We start from the raw sequence: 22,544 nt of genomic DNA, 5'->3' as shown, positions 1-22,544 counted from the left end.
CTGGCCTCAAAAGCTCTCCCCACCCCAACACAAAATGCCATCAGAGCTCTTTTCTTTCTTGTTTTTAACCCTCAAAGCTTCTCCCTGCCCTGCCCTGGCTGTTCCCAGGCCCTGCCTGTGGCTGCCCACACTGCTCCAGACCCGCTGCACAAGAGCTTTATGGAGTGCCACAGGCTGAGGGGCCTTGGCAGCTCTCCACACAGGAGACAAGGAGGGAAAGGAGCCCAGGCTCCCCCACTGATCTGCTTCCCTGGCCCTCCCTGGGCTGCTTTCAAAGAGGATCCGGTGGGAGATGTGGAAAGGGACTGGCACTTTTTGGCTGGGGCTCCTCTGGAAAGTGAGGCAGCACCAGAGCTGGAACATTTGAATTCCTCTCATGTCCTGGGCAGAGGGGCAGCAGAACTGGGGAATTTTGGGAGGCAGCTGCCTTCACTCTTGCAGGGAAAAGCAGTGTCTACCTGGGGCCAAGCAAAGGCTTTTCTTTTTTCTCGCTGTTTTCTGCCCTCTCCAAGAGCATCTCCGCAATGGGGTGACCTCCTGGGACAGATCAGCCTCCTGCCCTGGTTTGTTGGTAGGAAAAACACAGCCCCAAATATCCCCCCAAATCCCCAGCCTGGCTTTGCTGCACCCTGCCATCCCCAAGGATGTCCTTGGCACCTCCAAGACTCTCAGCCCCAAAACTGCAGCAAGGTCCTGCAGGGTGGGACAAGGGCAGTGCCTCACTCCTGCTGTTTGGAGGGACAGCTGCACCTTCCTCCATTCCTTTATCCCATGTTTTTGCTTTCCAATCAGGAATTAGCCCACCTTGGAAGCATTTGTGCTGCAAGCAGGTGACAAAGGGGAGTGGTGCTCTGCAGAGGGGAAACTGAGGCACGAGGGATGCATTTCCTTCAAGCCTGGGAAGGCTTTAAGCCTGTGAAACAGAAGCAGGGAAAACCTCCAAGTCCCAGCTCCATGCTTTTCCAGCAGGACTGCACAGCTTTCACTTGTCATGTGTATTTTTAAATGACAAGGAAAAGATTTTCTAAACCAGGGAAACGTGATTATTTTCCTCTCTCTCTCTTTTCCAGGTGCTTGGCTTAGCGTTGTAATACCACAAGAATGAAATCCATCTGAGTTGCTGTTGTCCTGCTGCTTAAAACCCCATTTTCTGTCAATATTGCTTCATTTTGATCAAGCTGCTTACATGTTTTATATTATTCTCTTTTTTTTTTTCCCTCCATTTTGCTGCAGCATTTTCAGAACATTTTGTTTCTTGCACTTCACAGTAAATACTTCTCAGTAAATAGCCTGGAAGTAAGAGAGGCAAAGGCACGAGAAAGTCTGGGCTTTCATTGTTGTGGTGTTTCATATCTATTACACTTGTCAATGTGGAATACAAAAAAAAAAAAAAAAAAAAAAAAGGGGGGGGGAGCTGGGGGGAAAAGAGGAATTGAGGAATTTGCCTGTTTTATCCCCTCTGATGTTCAGAAGGGAGAGGTTGAACATGTGCTCTTTCCAGCTTCTGGAATTGCCCTTTGCCTTTGGATACTGCACAGGGCAGGTGTGTGACCCCAAATTCCATGGGGACACTTGGGCATGGCCCCAGCACGCCCAGGGTGGGAGCAGGGGGTGCAGAGGGACCCCACGTGGGGTTTGCAGCTGCAAATGCACCCTGGCCCAGCACTGGGGCAGAGCTGCCAGCACCAGCTTAATATTCCTCCCCAAAGGCTGCTCCCCCCAGCTCCCTGATTTTCTCAGCTTTTTAATTGGAATGATTCATTTCCTTCCACAACACAGAGCAGATTTAAATGAGATATCCGAGAGGAGCAGCTAATAATCAGTTTGCACTCGATTTGCTCTCCTGAATCAGGTGGAGGGGAGCTGATCTTGCAGGACGCTGCTCAGGCTGCAGCAAGCCAAAATTATGTCAGAAAGCTGATTTTTTTTTTTTTTACATGCCTGGTCCTCTAAATCAAATTTGACTACCAATGTAGTCGAAACCACAGAGGTAATCAGTTAATAAAACTTCGCACTTACCTGCTACTTCCACTCAAGGATTTAAAGCCCTTTGCAAAGGTCAGTATTGCAATGATGAGAATTTTCCAGCTGAAATGTTTTCACTGGGAAGGAGAAAGAAGAAGGAAAAAAAAAAAAGGAAAAGAAAAATATTCATGATTCCTGGAAGTTAAAAATTCTGCTGTTTTGGATGCAGGCAAGGAATAATATTTTTTGTGAAAGGAAAAGAAGAAATTGCCATGCAAATGTTAATGGTGTTTTGAAGCTTCACAGGAAAGCCTGACTTGTGTAGCAGCCTTAATATACATTAGTACCCCTCGTCTGCAAGCAAACAACATTTTGCAGAATAAACTGAAACACAACAGGGAGAGCCTTGGAATTATTTAGAAATCTAATTCCCACTGAAATCAGGCGCTGAGCAATTTATTCCACGCACATTTAAATCAGTGCTGCCGCCAGAAAAAAACACACCAAAAAATGCACCACCTGTAACCTGCCAGGCACAGGGACACCACTGCAGCTGTGGCCACTGCCAGAATCCCTGCCAGGGCCGGAGGTGATGTCCTGGTGGAAAATGCATTCCAGGAGTGCCACTGTCCCTTGGAGTGGAGAAATGCAGGAATAGGACAGCCCCGAGCAGCCAGCCCCACTTCTGCACCTCCTTCTCCCAGGGACACGAGCAGGCAGGGATGGGCAAACCAGCACACGTGGACAAACCCAAATCAGCTTGATTTCCTTAGGGATGCAGGCTAAAAATAATAATAAAAGCTCTTTATTTGCAGGGTGACTCCCCCTGCGCTGAGAGCAGAGCCTGCGTGCGGTGCTTGTGTTTCAATCAATAAAAACTCAGCTCCACGCTGCTCCTAAGCCAGGTTTAACCACCTGGCACCAGTTTAGCTTGTTAGCACAAGTGGATTTTAGAAAGTTATCCTTTTTTAGCCAGCCCAGGACTGGTAGTCATGGTTTGACCATGGTTTAGCCATGGTCCCACCAAGGTAAGCAGGAAGCCCCAGAAGAGCAGGAAGAGCTGTGCAGCCTTTTTTTCCAAACTCACCTTGCAGTAATTAGAGTCCACAGCTGTAATTACTTTCTCATTTTGGTTTAATAATTGCCTCAGCCATCCCTACATGCCCCTCAGACTGGTGATGAGGGAGGCCCTGGCATCAGTAGGCATATAAAGTGTAGTGGTAAGCAATGATTTAATTGTTGGGGTTTGATTTTTGTTCTGCCCCCAAACTCCTGCTGGGTGAAAATGAAATTAAAGAAGGTAAAAAAAGAAAAAAAAAACAAAATAAAAAAATCCAAAATTATAAAAATGGTGATTAAAGGAGAGAAAAGGCCCTTTTGTCCCTTGCCCCAATCCTACAAAACGACAGCGGGAAGTGCTTGCACAGGGTCCCAACGTTACAAACTAAACTTTACCGGAGGGGGGGAGGTGTATTTTTATTTTTCATTCCCAGCTCCAATGTGTGTTTTTATGGAGGTGTGAAGAGCTGCTGCTCCCCTCCTGGAGGAAATGAGGGTGCAGCTCTGGGGGTCTGCCAGGGGACTCCCCCCATCTCCAGCTCCTTCTGGATTTGTGGGAGGTTGTTGGATATAATTTATCTCCGGGGGGGGGGGGGGGGTGGACACGACATACACGCTTTATTTCCCCCTCTCTTTTCCCGGGATTCTGGGAGTATTCCCTGTATTTCAGGTGAGGCTCTGGGTGCCCCCCGGGAAGGCACGGACTGTAGGAGGGGTTCAGGGGTGCCGTGACCGATGGGCACCAACCCCCCCCCATACACCTTAAATCCAGAGCTGGGCCGGGCAGAGCCGCGCAGGTGTTCGCGCTCCTGCTTCAGGTGCCCCGTTGGGGCGGCGGCAGCTCCGGGAGGGGGGCGAGCATCCCTTCCCCTCGCCCGGCTGAGGCAGGAGCATCCCCAGCCCACCCTCACCCCCCTCGCTGCGCGCCGCTTTGGGGAGGGGGCGATGCGCGAACGTTCCTCCCCGCGCCGAGCCGGCTGCGCGCAAGTTACTCCCCCTTTCCCCGGCACTTTGCCTCCCTCCCCTTCCCCCCCCGCTCCAAAAGCCGGGCTGCGCCGCCGAGGCTCCGCCAGTGAAGGCAGCGCTGCCGGGGGAGGAGCTGGGGGGGCGGCGATGGAGCCGCGCGAGCGGAGCCGGCGGGCGGCGGCCTGAAGCCCCCGCCGGCAGCGGCAGCGGAGCCCGAGCCCGAGCCCACCCTGAGGAATGAGCGCTCTCCAGGCAGACCTCCTCCTCCTGCTGCTCGGCTGCCTCCTGCTCAGCCACGGTAGGACCCCGCACTTTCCGAGCGGGGCGGACGGGAGGAGCCGAGGGGGGGTCCCCGGCTCGGGGTGGGGTGCGGGGGCTGCGTGCGGGTTTGGCATGGGGAGAATGGTTGCCCCTCGCAAAAGGAGAGAGGGGGGGATTGCCGAGTTTTTCCCTCCTGCATCCCCGCCGAGGCGGCTTACCGTTCTTTCCTTTAAAAATAAGCAAAAAAAAATCTTTAGTATGCAAATGAGCGCTTTCTGTTCCAGCTCGGTAAATTGGATCGTGTTTGTGTGTAAACACGGCTTGGCTGAGTAAGAGCCCCCCCCGCACTCCCCATCGCCGCCCGGTGCTTCCCCCGGTGCAGGAGGGCGATGGATGCTCAGTTTCGGTGCGGCGGAGGAGCCGCTCGGGCTGGCGGCAGCTCCAGCCCGGGGACAGGAGCCTGCGGCTGTGCAGCGGGGCTAGGGAGCGATTTGTGCCGGGGGAGTGCGAGCAAGGAGAGTTGTTCCAATGCGGGCAGCCCGGGGGAGGTGGGCACCCCGCGGGGGTGTCACCGCCCCGTGCCACCTCCCCACGGCGCGGGCAGGAGCGTGGGAATCCGCAGGAATTCACCCCGCAACTTTACAACCTGCTCGATTCCCACGCAAAAACATGAAATAAAAAAAATTAAATTAATAAAAGAAGGATTTAGGAAGGCGGTGCGTTTTGGGAAGCTGTATCTGGCGTGCTGCTGTGTGCCTGCTCCCTGGACTATCTGTCACCTGTGGAGAACGCTGAGCTGCAGCCAGACCCCGGCTTCGCCTCTGTGCTGCTCATCCCCCCCAACGCCGGTGTCAAATCCCATCTGTGTCACGCCGCCGTGGTCCCCACGCCAGCTTTTGTGAGGGTACGGCTTGGGGATGCTTGGGAAAAAAAAGAAAAAGGGATAAAAAAACCCCAAACCCACGCAGCTAGTCCATCTGTTGATTAAATGAAGGATAAAACTTTTGGAGAGAGTAGTGCTTCTCCACGGGCAGCTGGTTTTTTGCTCAGCCAGACATTAGTGCCGAACATCCCCCACCATGCGCTGGGTTTCACCCTATTCCCCGAGCAGGGACGCCTTGTTTGTGGTGTCTGTGCTCCTGGTTATCCTTCCCTCCTCTTTTCCTGGGCTCGGATGTGATGCTGGGCTCCTACACTGTCCTCCCTTCCCCTTTTCTCTTCCCCTCACTCTCTGCTTGTACTAATATTCCTTCGGGGAGAAAGCTGTGTTTGCATTTGCCTTTGCTGCTGCACAAAAGAAACCCACTGTGTCCTCCGTGTGGGTTTCTGGCTGAACAAATCTGAACTCTCCTGGTACAGCAGGGCAGCGGCGGGGCCGGGCACAGCCGCGATGTGGGAGCCGCTCCCGGCCTTCCCGCACCCCTCCCTGCTCGCACGGACCCTGTCAGTCCCTGCGGGTCAAATGGCACTTTGCTAGCGGCGTGGAGAAGTTTGTGAGCTGGATCCAGCCGGGATTTGTTGGGTTCTCCCCCCGCTCCTTCCTTTTGCAGCCATGATTTTAATGTGGGTTAATGCACTTTTTAATAGCGCTGGCGTTGGGAAGCCACGGCGGCTCTGCTGCCTGAGCTCAGCTGGTTTGTCTCCTGCAGGATCGTGCAGCTGGTACCTGCTTATTCATGCCGGGTTAGGAAGCACAGAGAGTGCCTTGCAGAGCGTTCTCTCGGCTGTTTTCCCCCGCAGGATGAGCCAGGAGCGGCTCTGTGGAGTTGCCGCTCTCCGCTGTCGGCAGCGCCGTGGCTCTTCCCCTGGGGTGACACCGTGCAGAGGGTCCCCAACAGGATTTCATGCACGGGATTCCTGCAGCCACACGGTGCTGAGGGGCAGGAAAGGCCTGGATGGAGGTGCTGAAGCTGATTTTCCAGCAGGTGTTGTGTTTGCCCCCCCGCCCTGCGAGCAGTGTCCAGGTGTGGTGGCACTGGCTGTGACAAAGGTGTCCCTAAGGAGTGGGGATGGGGTGCTGTGTGGGCACCTCCTGCCTTGCCCAGGAGGAGCTGGTGGCCCCAAAATCACTTCAAGGGACAACTAAAATCACTTGGCTCTGCCCTTCAGGAGTTTCAGGGCAGGAGTTTTGTGGGCAAGGGACAGGCAGGGCTGTGTTTTCCTGCCAAAGTGGCTTGAAGGGATTTGCCACAATTAAATCCCCCAAGCCAAGGGCAGCAGGGCTGGAAGGATCACCTGTGCTGAAAACCCCACTTGGGATCTCTGGTCTGGACAATACTTAAAAAAAAAAAAATCTCCTTATCCCAAACCTCCCCAAGAGGACATTTTCCATCACGGGATTTGTACACCTGTGCCCTTGGGTTTGTATTTCATGGGCATCCCTGGTGATATCCTGGCATCCTGCTCTTCCTGCAGGCTGGATGGGCTTCCAATGCAGCCTGCAGGAGGAGGAAGCTGCTTTGGGGCTGTGGTGCACCTGGGCATGGCTCAGCCTGGGAGGGAAGAGGATCAGTCCCACAGCTCACTGCTCCAGGGGACCTGGGCAGAACAAATTGCCTTCCTCTGTCTTCCCCCTTGCAAATGGTCTGAAGCAGCCTGTGCTGGCTCTTGCTGAGTTGATGGGTCAGTGCTCCAGGACTGGTTTGCCCTGGTACCATTCACTCTTCCACCCCCTTCAGGCTGTCAGGGCCAGGCTTTGGTGGGAGGGAAAGTCCCAGCACACTTGTCCCCTGTGGAGATGGGATGTGTGGTACCCTTGGTGGGCAGGAATTGCTGCAGCCATGAATCTGCCTGCCTTTGCTTCTGCCTGGGAATAACTCACCCATCCCTCCCCTGCTGCAGTGCCAGCCAAACTGGGGGAGGCTGGAAACAACTGGGGGAGGCTGGAGACAACTGGGGAAGGTGTCTCAGTGTGGGAGCTGGGGCTGTGGGGAGAGCACCGCTGAAGATGAACCTACAGCCACCTCCTCCTCTCACTGACCTGTGCTAGATGGATTTGGCAGCATCTTAAATTTACCTTGGATGGGAAGATTTCTGCCTGTCTGGGGCTCTCTTTCCAAAGGCATGTTTGCTTTCCCTCGGGGTGATGAATACCGAGTTCTCTGGGTGTTGCAGGGTATGTTTTTCTCCTTCACAGTTCACTTGGTTCCTCCCTGGAAGCAAATGCTTTACAATCTTCTGTCAGAGGGGCCTGTTAGCAGCAGCAGTGGCTCAACTTCCCACTGGCTCAGCAGCAGCCCCCAAGTGGAGAAGGGTGAAATTATGCTGATGAGAGAAACCAGGCCAATTCCACCCACCAACACTGATTAGGACGAAGAAATGAGGATTTTCACATCTTGGGGGTGTTTAGTGGGTGATGGGGAGGAAAACTACAAGGTTTGGGGTGCTGGGAGTGTGTGTGCCAGAGCTGGGGCATTTGGGGAGGTTTCTGCGTCTGCCAGCCACGAGTCTGTCAATGAAAAGCCTGGAAATCTGCACTTGTGGTCCCTCTTCCATGTTATTTCCTCCTGCCACGTGGAGAGTAGAGCAGCTTTGCCAGGGGAGTGTGCTGGGCTGTTCCCTGAGCCCAGCAGGGCAGTGTCAGCACTGGGAGCTGTTCAGAAGTACCAGGAGTGGAAGCACCCAGTGAGCTTTGAAAGTGATGGCGAGGAAGAGCTCCTGAAGCCCAAGAGGTCACACCTCAGGATATTCTGTGGTTCTGTGAACTGGAAATGGCTGAGTAGAAGACAGGAGTGGTTTGGAAAGGGCTTTGTGAGGTGCTGGCTTGGCAGGGACAATGTGTTCACAACTGGGCTGCATGGGGAGGAAACTGAAATAAGCCTCAAGATAAAACTGGTGTGGTCCAGTCTGTGCTGTCCCAAAGGAATGGTGCAGAATTGCCTCCTCCAACACCTGTTTTAACACAATTTAGGTTTCCCATCTCCCATCTGCACCTCCTGCAATGAGAGCCACATGAGGACCACAGATGACTTTGCTCAAATCAGCTTTTCTTGCAAGGTTTCAGCTCTTGGAAAAGCGCAGGAGGGAGGAGCTGGGGTTTTGCTCAGGTGCCCTGTGCCAGAGGGAGGGGAGCTGGGCAGATCTTCCTCCTCAGATGTTCCTCCTCAGAGCTAACACCACATCCCCACCAGCCTCCCCCTTCCAAGGTTAAGCAGAGGTGCCCAGGCAGTTTATGCACAGCACATCTCGGGCTGATGTCGATTATTTCTGTGCTTTCCTGTTGGTTTAGGGGACACCAACTGGAGTCTGAACGTGCCTAGAAATCCCTGACAGGTTCCCAGCACCGCGTGTCACCGGCCCCAGCCACTCTGTAGTCGGAGTGCACACGTCAGGATAAAAAAGCTCCGTGCTCTTCTTTCTTTTGTAGCTGTAAATAAAGGGGGGAGAGGCCAATGTGCCCCTTAGGTTGTGAGCTGGCTGAGGATCAAGGGCTTTGAATAAACTGTTTTCTTCCTGTGAGCAGCCTGTGATGGAGAGTGTGGCTGCTCCAAAGCTCTGATTTAATGATCAGCTTTGCGAGTTTGTACAGTGCTCTCAGCTCCTCAGCACGCTGGGTGCAGGAGGGCTTTATGGAAATGCTGCTGGAGAATTGGCTTTACATCACTTCCAGAATCCTTCCAGTAGGATTAAACAGCTTCTATTTATTTATTTATTTGCTTTAAAGCCCAGCAAATTTATACCAACAATTGCTGAAGGCCCTAATTTATCTTCTGTTCAGGAGCAATACAAGTCTTTCCTTTGGCTTCATTGAGAGCCACCTCTGGCCAGAGAGAGCGACAGAGCCACAGTGACCATGTACAAGCTTATTTTATAAATCAGTAGGTAGTGAAACAAATTGGTTGTAAATCAGTCTCTTATTTGCTGAGATTTAAGACCTTTGGTGGAGCTGTGAGTTTTTGAGGCGGTCTGCCCTGCCTTCAGGGCTGGCACATGGCCTGGCTTTTGCAGGGATGTGGGAACCCAATGCTCATTTCAAACATGCCAGGAGATGTGCAGGGTTTCTTGGCTGGGAAGAAATAAAGTTTAAAAACCTGTGCTCGTCTTTCCAGGCAAAGGTTGAGCAGCAGGATCCTGGTGCTGCTCAGATCTCGTGGCTTTCCATTCCTCCACTGCACCTCATGGCACATCTGTACTCCAGACTGCTGGAAGGGGGAAGAGGAAAGTATCCATTTCTGAATTGTGCCTTGTGGTAGGACAGAGAAAATGCTGGGATTTGGTCTTGGAAACGGTGGCCTAACAGCTGTCCTGGTTCAATATGCCCTTTGAGTGTAGCCCAGCCTGTTTATTCATTGCCTTGCTGGCAAGACCCACACTCAAGTGTTTGCCTTTCCCTGGTGGCAGCAGCAGCCTCCAAAGTGGAGCAAAGGAGCTGGAGGTCACTTGGCTGTTACATGGCTCTTCCTTTTACCGACTTGCATTAAACAGCTTAAAATCTAAATGTGCTTTTAGTGCCTGTGAGCGATGGGCTCTGGGCGTCCTGCCTCGGGTAGTGTCACATGCTGGAGAAGTGGGAGGTGGAACACTCGCATTGTTAAATTCAGATGCTAACTTGGGGATAAGATCTTGTCTTAATGTGTTCATTCAACGCCCCCACTCGCAACAAAAGCTACAGCAGCTCTTGGTCTGCTGCATTTGGGGTGGAGCAGGATGTAATTGGTTTTTGAGGGCTTTGCCATAACTGCTGCTCATTAACCATTGATGCAGGCACGGTCAGACTTTCAGCTGGGATAATAGATGCTGTCTTTTGTTTCCAATTACTTTGGGTTGGGTGGAATTGCCTCGCAGGTTTCACATGTGTGTGGTCGTGTGGTGGCTAATTCACCTCCTAAGGGCTGCTGGATTTATGTTCTGGGGTCTGGGCTTGTCATGCTCAATATGAGGCAAAGGCAGTGGTGAACACCCTGCCTGGCAGGGCCGAGTCTGGGAGGATGCAGCAGCACCTCCTGAACGTTTCAGGAGCCTTCTGGGTGAGCTACCCAATGCTGTGGGAGGGGAAATAGAAACAGAGCAAATGTTCAATAAAGTGGTTTTCCTGAGCAGCTCTGCCCAGCAGGACACACTCTGCAGGCGAGAGGAACCCTGCTAATTATGAAATAGGCACCGATGGTGGTAGGGATGAGCTCCTCAGAGTTGCCCATGGATGAGGGATCAATCTTTGTGCTGAGGGCCCCATGTAAGCACAGAGTATAAGTGAGTGGAAGAAGCCACGGGGTTTGGAGTCCCACCTTGCATTTTGGGCAGGTTATCATTAACCTCATATCACCTAACCCGTTAAAAGGTCAGAAAGGGAAGGTCTGATTCCCTCTGAGGTGCCTGTTGTCCCGTCCCCCTCCCACCCCCAGCACAAATGAGTATTCAAGCAGTCTGCTGCCAGTCAGTGAATGTCAATATTGGATAAGTGTTTCCTTTATATCACTGCAATTTAGCATAAGCTGCTTGGAAACAAATGTCTTCCATAAGCATGAGGTGTTTCAGTAAGTACACAGTCAACATTACTATGAGGATTAAATAAATGTCAGCCCCACTTGTATGCTCAGCAGCGAGTTAAGACAGCCGAACTTGCATAATGGCCAGCACGGCAGGAACAACAGCAGGGATTTTGAGAGTCTCTGGAAAAAGTGGGATGGAAGGAGCTGCTCTGGATGGATCTGAAGCCCCTGGATCAGAAGGAGATGTGGAGACAGGTGCAGAAGCTCCTTAGAGCAGGGGTAGCTGATGATGGGAAGGAATTCTTTCCTGTGGGGGTGGTGAGGCCCTGGCACAGAGGAGCTGTGCCCTGTCCCTGGGAGTGCCTGAGGCTAGATTGGATGGGAACCTGAGCAACCTGGGATAGTGGATGTCATCCCTGGCCATGGCAGGGGGGTGCAATGAGATGCATTTCACCCCAACCCGTTCTGATTCTATGGTGTGGAATGTGGAGAGGTGCATGGAGCTCCCTTCTGGACAGCCAGGCCTGCTCTTTCTTTGGTGCTGGCTGCAAAGCAAAGATGCAAACATGCTTTGGCCAATATTGGCTGGGTCTGGTGAGGACCCAGGAGGAGCAGGCTGCTCCTGCAGATCTGCCCAGGTACCCAGTGCTGGGCTGGATCTGCCTCTGCCTTTCCCAGTACAAACTGGGAGTTGTGGCTGCAGCTGGTGAGGCCAAGGATGAGGCTCAGCTGTCGCTGCTGTGTGACAAAGTGTGAGCCCTGATTCACCTCCAGCTCAAGGCTTCCCAAAGCCACAGAGATGAGGAAAGGGTGGCACTGGTCCGTGCTGGCAGCACTGCAGGGAGATGGTCACCTCTGGCTGCTCTGCCTTCAGGTGTTGTGTGAGAGCTTCTCTCTGCCCAACAGGAAAAGGCTTCCCTAAAGGGATTTAAACCCAGCCAGCACATGGAGATGTTGCTGAGGCAGCCAAGGCTTGAATCTTTCCCTCAAGCTGTGTCTGCAGGAAAACCCTGCTCTTTACCACCCCTCGCTTTGCATCTTCACCTGTCACCCTGAGGTGTCACTCGGCGCTGTCTCGGTCAGGCCGTGACAAGTTCTGCCAGAGAGGAGAAAACTCAGGGAGCGTGGTGGGGGCTGAGCTGGCCCTGCTTCCATCCCCGACCATGCAGAACTGCTGCTCTCTCCCCAGCTGGCAAGGCGCTGACTGCAGCCACTTGTTCCCAGCTGCACAAAAATAACCGGAGACAAAATCGTTATCGCTCACACGAGCCTTATCAGCTCCTCTGATGTCTGCGGCTGCCTCCACCCTGCGAGCACTGGTTCCCCGCGCAGAGTGTGTTTGGTGCCCGTTCCAGGTGCCCCCAGCCGTGTCCCAGCCGCAGCTTTCCCGAGGATTTTCGCCTCCTCGCCCGCGCGGTTCCAGCCGGAGGAGCGGCGCAGGACACGGGGGATGTCCCCGGGGTGCAGGGAGGGAATGCCCGAGCGCTGTGGCTCCGGAGCAGTCACCTGGCGGAGCGGGGCAGGTCTCACCCTCACTGCTGCCGTTCAGCCTGGCGGTGGCAGCAGCCGCGCTCGCATGGAGGAGCCGAGCGCTCCGCTCGCACCTGCCCGTGTCACCTCCGCGGGAAGGACCAAGGTGACCGCCGGGCTCCGCGGGGATGCTGAGGGCACCAAGCCCGGCCTGCGGCTCAGCTGAGGCCGTGCCCTCGGAATGGAGAGGTTGGTTTGGTGCTGGGCTGGGAGGAGAGCTGGGGACCCGCTGAAGTTGCTGAAGTGCGGGGTTGGATGCTTGAGGTGGCCCTGCCTGGAGCACATCGTGTGTGAGTGCCTGGGCTGCTCCACAGGCAGGAAGGGCCGGGGGCTGTCTGACCCAACTTTGAGCCACCCCAGCAATAAATACACCCAAGGGGTTCCTCCCCTCCATGAGCAGCCCTGTGGATCCTGTGGGGTACCCTGCAGCTGGTCAGCGGTGCTGTGCTGTTCTTGCTCCCTCCCCTGAGCTAATCCCCGGAGTGTGATTCAACACTCGCCTCTTTTCCTTCTGGCTGTGTCTTTAATAAGCCAGGAGTGACGGGGCCACCCCCCATCCTCCACAAGTGCCTGAGAAACAGAACCAACAGATGCTAAAATTAGGCACAGCTGTTTGCAGCGTTTTGTCCTCCCGATCACAGAGTCTGACACTGTCTGTGCTTATTCCTCATCTTGTCCAGACACTGAAAAGGTTTAAGATATCAAAGCTTGGAGTGGCTGTAAATTAACTCTTTCTGTCTAAGCTGAAGCTTGACTTATTGATGGTAAATTTCTTGTGATTTCCTTTATTTGCCCTTCTAGTAATGGGAATTGCCAGGGAACAAGACAGGGTCTTCTCTCTGTACCTGGGAGACAACACTGCTGCTTTGGGCTGCTCAGGAGCTTCCCCACCAGGGACCAGGGGGAACATCTTCAGTCCTGCTGTCCCTCAGCCTTTATGTGCCTAAACCCTGTTCTGTGTGCAGCTTGGACAACCTCTGCAGCCCAGCTCAGCCTCTGAAGTTCTCCCAGTCCAGCCCCACATCCTGGCCATGGTCATCGCCCTTGCTTTGGTGTGGGGGAAGATTTTCTGGGCATTTTTCATGCATGCAGGCTTTGTGTTCATGGTTTGGGTGTTGGGGTGGGTGTCACCCCAGAGCTGCTCTCTCCCTCCCTGCCAGGTGTGTTTGGCCTGGCAGTGGCTGTAGGGAGCTTTTTGGGAGGAGGTGGCTGTCTCTGTCACCTGCCACCCTTTGGAAAACATCCGTTCCCCTCCACTGGGGTGGCACCAAAGTGGAGCTGTAACACTCTGCAAAGGGCAGAAGGAGGAATTTCATGGCAGAGCAGAAATGTCTTTTCTGTCAAGCCTGGAGCAGTGTACATGTCCCTGCTGACAGATCTGCGCTGATGGCAGCAGCACAGCTCTTGGGCTGGCTGTGTCGGGGTCTGCACGGGGTTGTGAGTCTGAGGGGTCTTTTCTGTCTCTGTGTCTCTCTCCCGAGGCAGCAGCGCCTGCTGAAGATTCCTCTTGCTCTGGTCATGCTTAAAATGATAATGTTGGTTTAAGATAGACACTTGTGATAAAGCGGGGAACACGGCGCCCTTTGAAATCCTCAAAGCTCTCTCTCGTCAAGAGGGCTGGCTGGAAAGGCAGAGCCAGAGCATTCCAGGCTGTTCACAATGCCATGGATCTGTGCTGACCTGCTCCTAAGGATGCAGTGCCTCAAGAGAGCTGCCACCCCTCACCCTCCTCCCCTCCTGACTGCAACAAGGTGGGGTCTGCCACACTTGGGCAGCATCTCTGTGCAGCTTCCTATGGTCTCCCCAGATTGCCTCTTTTCACTCTTTCTGTGTTGGAAGCAAATCAGGAGGGGAAGTGCTAAAGGAAGGCTGATTTCTCCTGGGGAGGAGGAGAGGTGGTGGGGAGGAGTGAAACATCTCAAGGAAAAGCACCACGAGCAACTGCCAAGGGGTTGACATCCCTTGGTGATGTCTTTGCAGGGGAGGTTGTAGCAAACCTTTCATCCAGCACAGTGATTTTTTTTCCTGCAGCAGGGAGGTTTCTCCCCGTGGTTTGGCTTTATCCCAAGGATAGACAGAAATCTGTGCAGTGCTCTTAACCCCTGCAAGTTTCTGCTGACTCAAGCAAATTGGAGTAGTTGTCCCAGTGGGAGCATCTTGTTCAAAATCGGGAAGAAAAGTTCAACTTTTGAAACTTGTAGAGCAGGAAACGTCCAAGAGTTAGGGATTGGAAACTTGGAAGTAGGCTTGGCAAAATGCCATGTTTTGATATCTGAAATTTTAACAAGGAGTTTAGGAAGGGTTTTTTGCGCAAAGGATGTCGAGTATCCCTGTGGTGGGTGAAGGAGAAACTGTTGTAAAAAACATTTGTCTGCTGATTGCTGGTTTTTCTCTGGGACTTGGAAATGGATTTCAGGTCTATTCTTGCCTTTGGCCTGGCCAGTGAGCCACTGTGGTGGCTCTCTGAACATCCCAATTTGTCACAGGATATTGAATTCTAAACCAGTGTTAATCTGATCTGTGTGTCTGTAAAGCATCTTGTGTTGGGTTTGATAAAATTAGGTTTCATTGTCTAACACAGTTTATTTCTCTTGGTCTGCTTGCATGCTTTTATTGCCTGCTCTGCTCTGCACCACGAGGACATCGTGTGCCAGCATCTGCCTCACTTGCACAGCTCGGAAAGCACCTTAAAAATCAGCCCCTAATTATTGGAAGTATGGAAAGACTCTGAGGGTGCCAATGATATCAGTCTGGCACTGGTGCATTGAGCAGGTAAAGAAAGGACCTAAGAGGCAATTGAAGAGATTGATGGGCAGTAATGGGGATAATTGTAATTTTTGTCCTGTGTTTTTAATAAAGTGATTGACGACGGGCACAGCTGGAGCCCCCGTGCGGAGACCAAGAGATGCAGTTAAATTACAGAGGCTTCTTAACTTAATGAGGCCAGGTAATAAAAACCAGGCATAATGAGCAAGGTATAATAGTACTATTATGCTTAGAGTGCTCTCACCGAGGGCTGAGCCTGGGAGAGTTTGGGATGAGCTCACTGCAGGAAGGGCTTTCCTCCCTGGGGAAGGATCAGGAGTGGGACACCTGGGAAGGAAACTGGGTGATCACACGGGGAGGAAGGGCTTTCCTTACTGGGGAAGATCAGGAGTGGGAGACTTGGGAAGGCTGTTGGGGGATCATACTGTGAGGCTTTCCTCCCTTGGGGAAGATGAAGAGTGGGAGACTTGGAAAGAATACTGGGTGATCCCACTGGGAGAAAGGGCTTTCCTTACTGGGGAAGGATCAGGAGTGGGAAAACTGGGAAGGAAACTGGGTGATGCCACTGGGAGAAAGGGCTTTCCTCACTGGGGAAGGATCAGGAGTGGGAAAACTGGGAAGGATACTGGGTGATCACACAGGGAGGAAGGGCTTTCCTTACTGGGGAAGATCAGGAGTGGGAGACTTGGGAAGGTTGTTGGGGGATCATACTGTGAGGCTTTCCTTCCTTGGGGAAGATGAAGAGTGGGAGACTTGGAAAGAATACTGGGTGATGCCACTGGGAGAAAGGGCTTTCCTTACTGGGGAAGGATCAGGAGTGGGAAACCTGGGAAGGATATTGGGTGATCCCACTGGGAGGAAGAACTTTCCCCTCCAGGGGAGGATAAGGAGTGGGAGACTTGGGAAGGATATTGGGTGATCCCACTGGGAAGGAGGGCTTTCCTCCCTCGGGGAAGATGAGGAGTGGGAAACCTGGGAAAGATATTGGGTGGCCAAGTGCTAACCCAGGACTGACTGAGCAGGTGGAGTACCAGGAATGGTTGATCCCCTCTGTGCTTCTGGTTGTATTTGTGAGGTTTGGGGCAGCTCTGCTCTGGGTTTTATTCACTTCATGTAACCCTGAGGGAGTTCATGTGGCCCTTGTTGCCTTGTTGCTACACAGATGGCATGGCCAGAGGGTCTGATTTTGTGACATGAAGGAAAAACAATGGAAATGTAACAGCCTGGAGGGAGGATGTGCAGGGAGTTGGTGGTTGGGCTCAGGAAGGCTGTCCAGGGCTGCACCAGGCTCATGCCACACCTTGATTTGGAGCCTTGGCAGGGAGGCTGCAGCAGCTGGATTGGGACCTTTGTGGGGGTGGAGAGGGGAAGGGGATTAGTGTCTGCAGAGCAGTTGGGTGTCTGCTGCTGCTAAATGTGGTTAAACTTGAGCGACTCCTAATCTAATAATGAAAGGAAGAGAAATAAGTGTTCTCAGTGATGCATGCCCCTCACGGTAAGTACTAATTGAAAACAGATATTTACTTTAAAATGAAAATGTAATACGATAATGGTGGGTTGAGAATTTCACACACGTAGGAGGGAGAGATGAACATGCACAGCCTCCCATCTGCTCTGCCTGGGCTTGGAGTGTCCCTGGGAGCAGGATCTCCCACACCCCCAGCTGCTGGGCCTGGGAGCCTGGACAAAGGGCCTGGGGCTTGGGCTGGAGCAGGGCTCAGCCTTCCTCAGCTAAAATCAGGTTCACTGGGGGTCTCTTGAGCTGACCTTGGTCTGCAGAGGACCTTCCAAGCTGGACTTCTGTCTTTGCTCCCACACCTTGAAGAGCCTTCCCGGCCAAATCTCCATGGGAAGGAGAGGTGTGGTAGACTGGGGGAGCATCACCTCCCTTGTCACTGAGATGGGGACAGTGGTGGTGACCCTCCTCCTGATGGTCTCTGCTGATTGAGATGCCCCTTGCTGCCCCTTGCTGGCTGCCCTGACCCATCTCCCTGGCTTGGTGGGTGGACCTGGCTAATGCTGCCTTTTGGGGGCTGCTGAGGAGCGCTGGGGACACCTTTGCTCTCTCAGGCCGATCTGAACGGGGGCTGATCCCTTGGGGAAACCCTTGGCTGAGAGACTACAGCCCCTCTTGGTGTCTGTCTGCCCTCCCCTCCTCTCCCTGAGCCAGTTTCCAGCCAGCAGTTGCTCCAGAGCTGGAGTCAGGATGCTTTTCCAAGTGTTTGTAACAAAGCTCAGTGCAGCGTGACTGGTGGCCATTAAAGGATGCTCCCCAACAAGAGCCCCCCCAGCGCTGGAATTTTCTGAGGGAAGTAGCCTGGCCCTAATCCCTTTGTGCAGAGTTCCTGCTTGTTTCTTCCTATGGGTGCATTTGTATAATTTGCATTTTGCACTCTGATCGTATGCATAGAATTCAAATTGAAATGGGGCTTGAATACATTTGCATGCTAATGAGGCAGTGGCTTTATTTATTTATTTGGAGCCCTCTCAAGCAGGCAGCCGTGTGTTGGGGAGCAGCTCATGCAGCTGTCCTGGTGACAGAGCTCTGTGGCAGCACGAGGAGCCCCAGTTCTGTCCCAAGACACATTTGCCCCCTGTGTGTAAGCTGGTGAGGCTGGTGGGCTCTGGTGGGCTCTGGTGGGCACCTGTGTGGAGATGAACAGTTCCAGCCCCCTGAACTACCCAGAGATGCCTCTTTAGGCCATCCTGGGGTTCACTGGGCATGGGTGAGACATTTCTGTGTTAGGCTTGGGTGCAGCCAGCACGAGCCACTTGATGGTGTCTGCAGAGGTCAGGGCAGAACAACCAGAGCCTGTCTCCATTCTCTCCTTGACTTTGGGGTGCTGCTCAGGCTGCTGCCCACAGCTCCCTGTGCTCCTCCTCTGTTATGGGGCTGTTTTTGCTGGTGTCCCTGGGCACCTGCCCCTGGGATGGGCCTTGGGCTGTGCTGCCCATCCATCCCCAGCTGCCAAGCCCAGCTTCCCTTAGTGCTGCCCTGCTCCACCCACACTGTGCTCCCTCGACACGAGCCTCCCATTCTTGCAAAGCAAGAATGAAGAAAGTTTGGAAATGTTGAGAAGGAGAAGCCAAGGGCTGGGAGAAAATCAGTTCCCAAAACTCCACAGCATTACTGGGAGGGGGAGAAAGACACCAGAGCCTCTGAGTTGCAGCAGTTGTGCCTCACAGACACACCCAGAGCACAGCTCAGTGCCCAGCCTTCCCATGCCAGCCCTCCCTCCCGGATGACTCCTGCTGCAGCTGAGCTCCTCGCTGGCACAGGGAGCACTGGCCAAGCCAGGGCTGGCTCCTGAAATGGCAGCAGGAATTGGGTCACATCACCATGCCCCAGGAGAGGGAGTTTCTCTCAGAGCAGTCTGGCTTCCAGTTATTATTTTACAGAGGATCTTAGAGGTTGATAAGGGAGCTGTTCTGACTGCCAGTGGGGCTTATTTGGGGCTTATTGTGTGCTCTAGTTTGTCTTTTAATATAGTAAAAGGTGACTTACAACTTTAATATTAATTTTAAAACTGATTGCTCGAGTTGGTTTTTTATCTATGTTAAACCAGATTAATCTCAGCCTTCCTTGATGCTGTTGGTAGCTTTTCTCTCCCTGGCTGGAGCCACACGTGGTCTGTGTTGCACCAACAAAAGCTGAGGAGGAAGATGTTTTTGTGGCAATAAATAATTGTTGCAGGGCTGCTTTTCTTCCAGAGAAATCTCGTCTCTACGAGCTCAACAATGGCATCAGTGGGAGCTCTTGCTTTTGTCCAAGGCTCTCCTCCTGAGCGTGCAGAGCGGGCTTTGCTGAACAACACCTGGCTTTGTGCTTCCCATAGAAAGCTCCTCCCGGCTGTTGTGTTTCTCCCTGGTTTTCCAGGCGCTCCCGAATCCGTCTCCTCCTGTGCCGCTTTGTGCCCTGGCATTACAATTCCTGGCACGCTGGCTCTGCTGCTGGCTGGGTGTTTTGTGCCCGAGGTGACAATATTCTGTGGGGTGGGGAGGTGGCCTTGGGGCAGCAGGGTGTGTGGGGCTGGGATTGGATCCTTGCCCCGTTTCTGGCTCCGTGAGCACCCTTGGGCAAGGCTGGAGGAGCCAAGAGCAGCCAGAGCGTGGTGATGCTCTGCCTCTGGGTGCCCAATTCCTGGTGGTTTGGGCACTTGCTGGGTACTTTGAGTAAATGTCACACCTCTCAAGGTGGCCACTTGGGCACCCAAAATTGAGTTGCTCTCATCAAAATTCAGCATTAAGCTGGGCTGCCCAAAGTGCAGGCTGGTGCTCTGCAGCAATTTTCTAGGCAAGCCCAGAGTGGTTTGATTTGGAAGAGACCGTAAAGCCCACCCAGTTCCACTCCCTGCTGCAGGCAGGGACACCTTCCACTAGACCAGGTTGCTCTGAGCCTGTCCAAGCTGGCCTTGAACACTTCCAGGGATGGGGCATCCCAAGTGATGTGATTTAACTGAATCTCCTTGACCTGACTGTTGGATTGATGACCTTAAAGATCGTTCCAGTTGTGACAATTCCATGATTTTATGACATCTGCAGGACACTCAGTGGCCAGTCATGCTGCTGTGGATGCTCTGGATCTCAGAACATCCTTGTTGGTGCTGCCAGTCTGTGGAGCATTGGGGGGTGGCTGATCTTTGTAGTTGGAAGAAAAGGATCAGAGTCATGGCCCTGGACACTTGTGGTCATAAAGCTTCATGTCCTGAGCATCGGCCAGGCCAGCCTGGTACCAGTGGCACCAGTGAAATCTCCCCACATACCGAGTTTACAGTGCTCCTGTACCCCTGGGAATGATTGCTGGAATCAAATGCTCTGTAAACAGCCTTTAAATTTTCATGGTTTGTGTGTGGAAAAGCACTGCACTGATGGTCCATGTTCTCCAAAATACCTCCCAAATGCTGCCTGTACAATTTCTCTTGCCAGCCTTACAAAGAACCGCGTTTCAGAGATTGTTATTCCATGCACAGTGCTGTAAATAAACACACTGGATTAGTGGGCTGGAATCTGAATGAGCCGAGTGGATCTGACAGTGGCACGTGGGGGGAACTGAGGCACGGACGGCTCGTGTGACATCCATGAGAGTTGGTGTCACAACCTGGGGGAAAACAGGAGGATTTGCTTGCTACATCTGCCCCTGGTCTGTGTGTTCTGCTGTTTCAGCCTGAGGTGGGGGAGCACCAGGTACTGAGATAAGACAGTGGTAAGACTGAAGAGTCACTGAAGGCAAGACTTGACTCGGTGCGAGCGAATGCCGAGCAGCAGCCGCATAAATCCCATTTGTTTTACATTTCAGAGCTTAATGAGACAGAAATCGCATGGCAATTGTCACATGTGAAGGCAGAGATTGCCGGTTTGCATTTAACTAAAGCAAGCACCGTATGCAGCACCGGGATCCTCGCTCCTGCAAACTGCTGCTGCCCTGCAGCTCAGCACCAATCCTGGCTGGAAATCACCAACCCCCCTGGCAGCACACCACCTTCTCCTGGAGGTCCCCAGCCTCCTCCAGAATACTCAAATGTCACGTCCTTTGTGTAGAGAATGGGGTGGGTTGGAAGGGTGGTCAGGTCCAGGAACTGAATTCCTTGTGGTTTCTCCAGGATGTGGGGACTGAAAACCTTCTTTTGGAATGATCTGTAGGAAGTTTAATAAGACTGAGGGCAGGTGCTGCGACCCTCAGGCTCAATCCAGGCTGGGGATGAAGGGATGGAGAGCAGCTCTGGGAGAAGCTCCTGGGGTGCAGGTGGGGGAGAGCTGGACAGGCCCTGGCCCAGAACCCCCCTGTGCTCCTGTGCTGGGCTGATCCCCAGCCTGGGCAGCAGGGCAGGGGGGGATTCTGCCCCTCTGCCCCCCAGGTGAGACCCCACCTGCAGAGCTGCCTCCAGCTCGGGGGTCCCAGCACAGGAAGGAGCTGGAGCTGCTGGAGCCCAGAGGAGGCAGCAGGATGATCAGAGGGATGGAGCAGCTCTGGGGGTGCTCACCTGGAGAGGAGAAGCTTTGGGGTGAGTGAACTGTGACCTTCCAGAGACTGAAGGGAGTTGACAAGAACGATGGGGAGAGACTGAGGATAAGGAATGGAGTAACAGGGCAGGGCAAGATGGCCTAAAGCTGAGGGAGAGTAAATTTAGATATTAGGAAGAAGGTGTTCCCTGTGAGGGTGGAGAGACCCTGGAATGGATTTCCCAGAGCAGCTGTGGCTGCCCCTGGATCCCTGGCAGGGCCCAAGGCCAGGCTAGGGAGGGCTTGGAGCAGCCTGGGACAGTGGAAGGTGTCCCTGCCCGTGGCATGGGGTGGAACTGGATGAGCTTCAAGGTCCCTTCCGACCCAATGCCAGCATTCTGTCTGCCTTGTCCTCCAAGGGGTGGAAACCCTCCTGGGAACCATCTCCAAGCTGTGTTAACCATCGAGCTCTCCCTGGTTTGTCACTGCAGACCTGTAGCTCTTTCAGATGAGTTGAACAATAGAAGTATATTAGTGCCAAAAATGCATTAACTCGGGTAACTTCCTTCATCTCTGCTAATTTGTGCCTTCGCTTTCCAGATAATGTTCATAAATTGCTAAAGCAGTACTTTAATATTAACATAAGCTGCAGTCTCTGTGACAACTGTTACAGAATGGGCTGTTTGCAGCTCTGAAATTGATTTTTTTTTTCTTTTTTGCCCTTGTCTGTCTGAACTGAAGAAAACATGCTGTATTGGGTTAACCAAAAACATGAACAAAAATAATTTTTTCAGGTCAAATAAAACATTTCATTAGATACAATATGTTATTTTGTTCAAATTTTAAAAACCTTTTTTTAAAGTAAATTACCTTCAGAGGTGCCTTGGGCGGGGGGGGGGGGGGGGAAATGTCTAAATGTTTCATGTAGAGGAGAAAATGTCTAAATAAACCACTCACTTCTGACACCCACTCCTCCCCTTGCAGGCCAAATGGGCTTGATGAGAATTCATGAACATCTTCACTTGACCCACATCTGTGCTGGAATTATTGTGCCAAAGACGCAGGGGGAAGAGTTAATGAGTCATTTTTTAATGGGTATCTCAGTAGGTGAGAGAAGGACCGAAATTATCCATTTGAAGGAATAATAGGACCCTGGTTGGGTGACTAAACCCTGCTCTTAATCATCCTGGGGGTGGTGAGGACGGGAAATTGGGGCTTGGATCATCTTCTTTAGATAAATTGGGGGGAACAGTATTTTGCAGCTGGCCTAGAGCTTTGCAGGGGGATGAAGGATGAAGGGATGGGATGAAGGGAAAAGGTTCTTTCCCCAGAGGATGTCAGGCACTGACCAGGGAACAGGCACTGCCAGAGCTCCAGGAGCCCTTGGACAAAGCTCTCAAGGACAGGGTGGGATTGTTGCAGGTCTGGGCAGGGCCAGGAGTTGGACTCGATGACTCTGGTGGTCCCTTCCAAGAGAGGGAACCAGGCCCAGCTGACAGTCCCTGGTGTTGATCCTTCCTCATGCTGAGGGGCCCTGTGGGGCTGTGGCTGGTGGTGTGCTGGGTTCCCAAACCCTGCTGGCCACTGCGTTTCACCAGCAGCTCCTTCCGTGTTGGGTGTTCCTGGTGA

The 22,544-nt window shown here is 52.9% G+C and overlaps 1 protein-coding gene across 1 annotated transcript in view; it reads left to right on the top strand.

The window, feature by feature from the left end:
* Positions 1-4,227: 4,227 nt before the first annotated feature.
* KIRREL3 (kirre like nephrin family adhesion molecule 3) overlaps positions 4,228-22,544 on the top strand; it is a gene marked incomplete at both ends in the record, with an annotated part of 375,278 nt that continues 356,961 nt past the window's right edge. The window contains one exon of the mRNA XM_084221395.1: positions 4,228-4,288. Coding sequence (XP_084077521.1) covers positions 4,228-4,288 — 61 coding nt within the window. The remainder of the gene's footprint in view (positions 4,289-22,544) is intronic.

Source organism: Fringilla coelebs (genome assembly GCF_963513975.1).
Source record: "Fringilla coelebs genome assembly, chromosome: 25".
Lineage (NCBI taxonomy): Eukaryota > Metazoa > Chordata > Aves > Passeriformes > Fringillidae > Fringilla > Fringilla coelebs.
The sequence above is the reverse complement of the archived record's forward strand: the minus strand, read 5'-3'. Positions and strand labels throughout refer to the sequence as shown.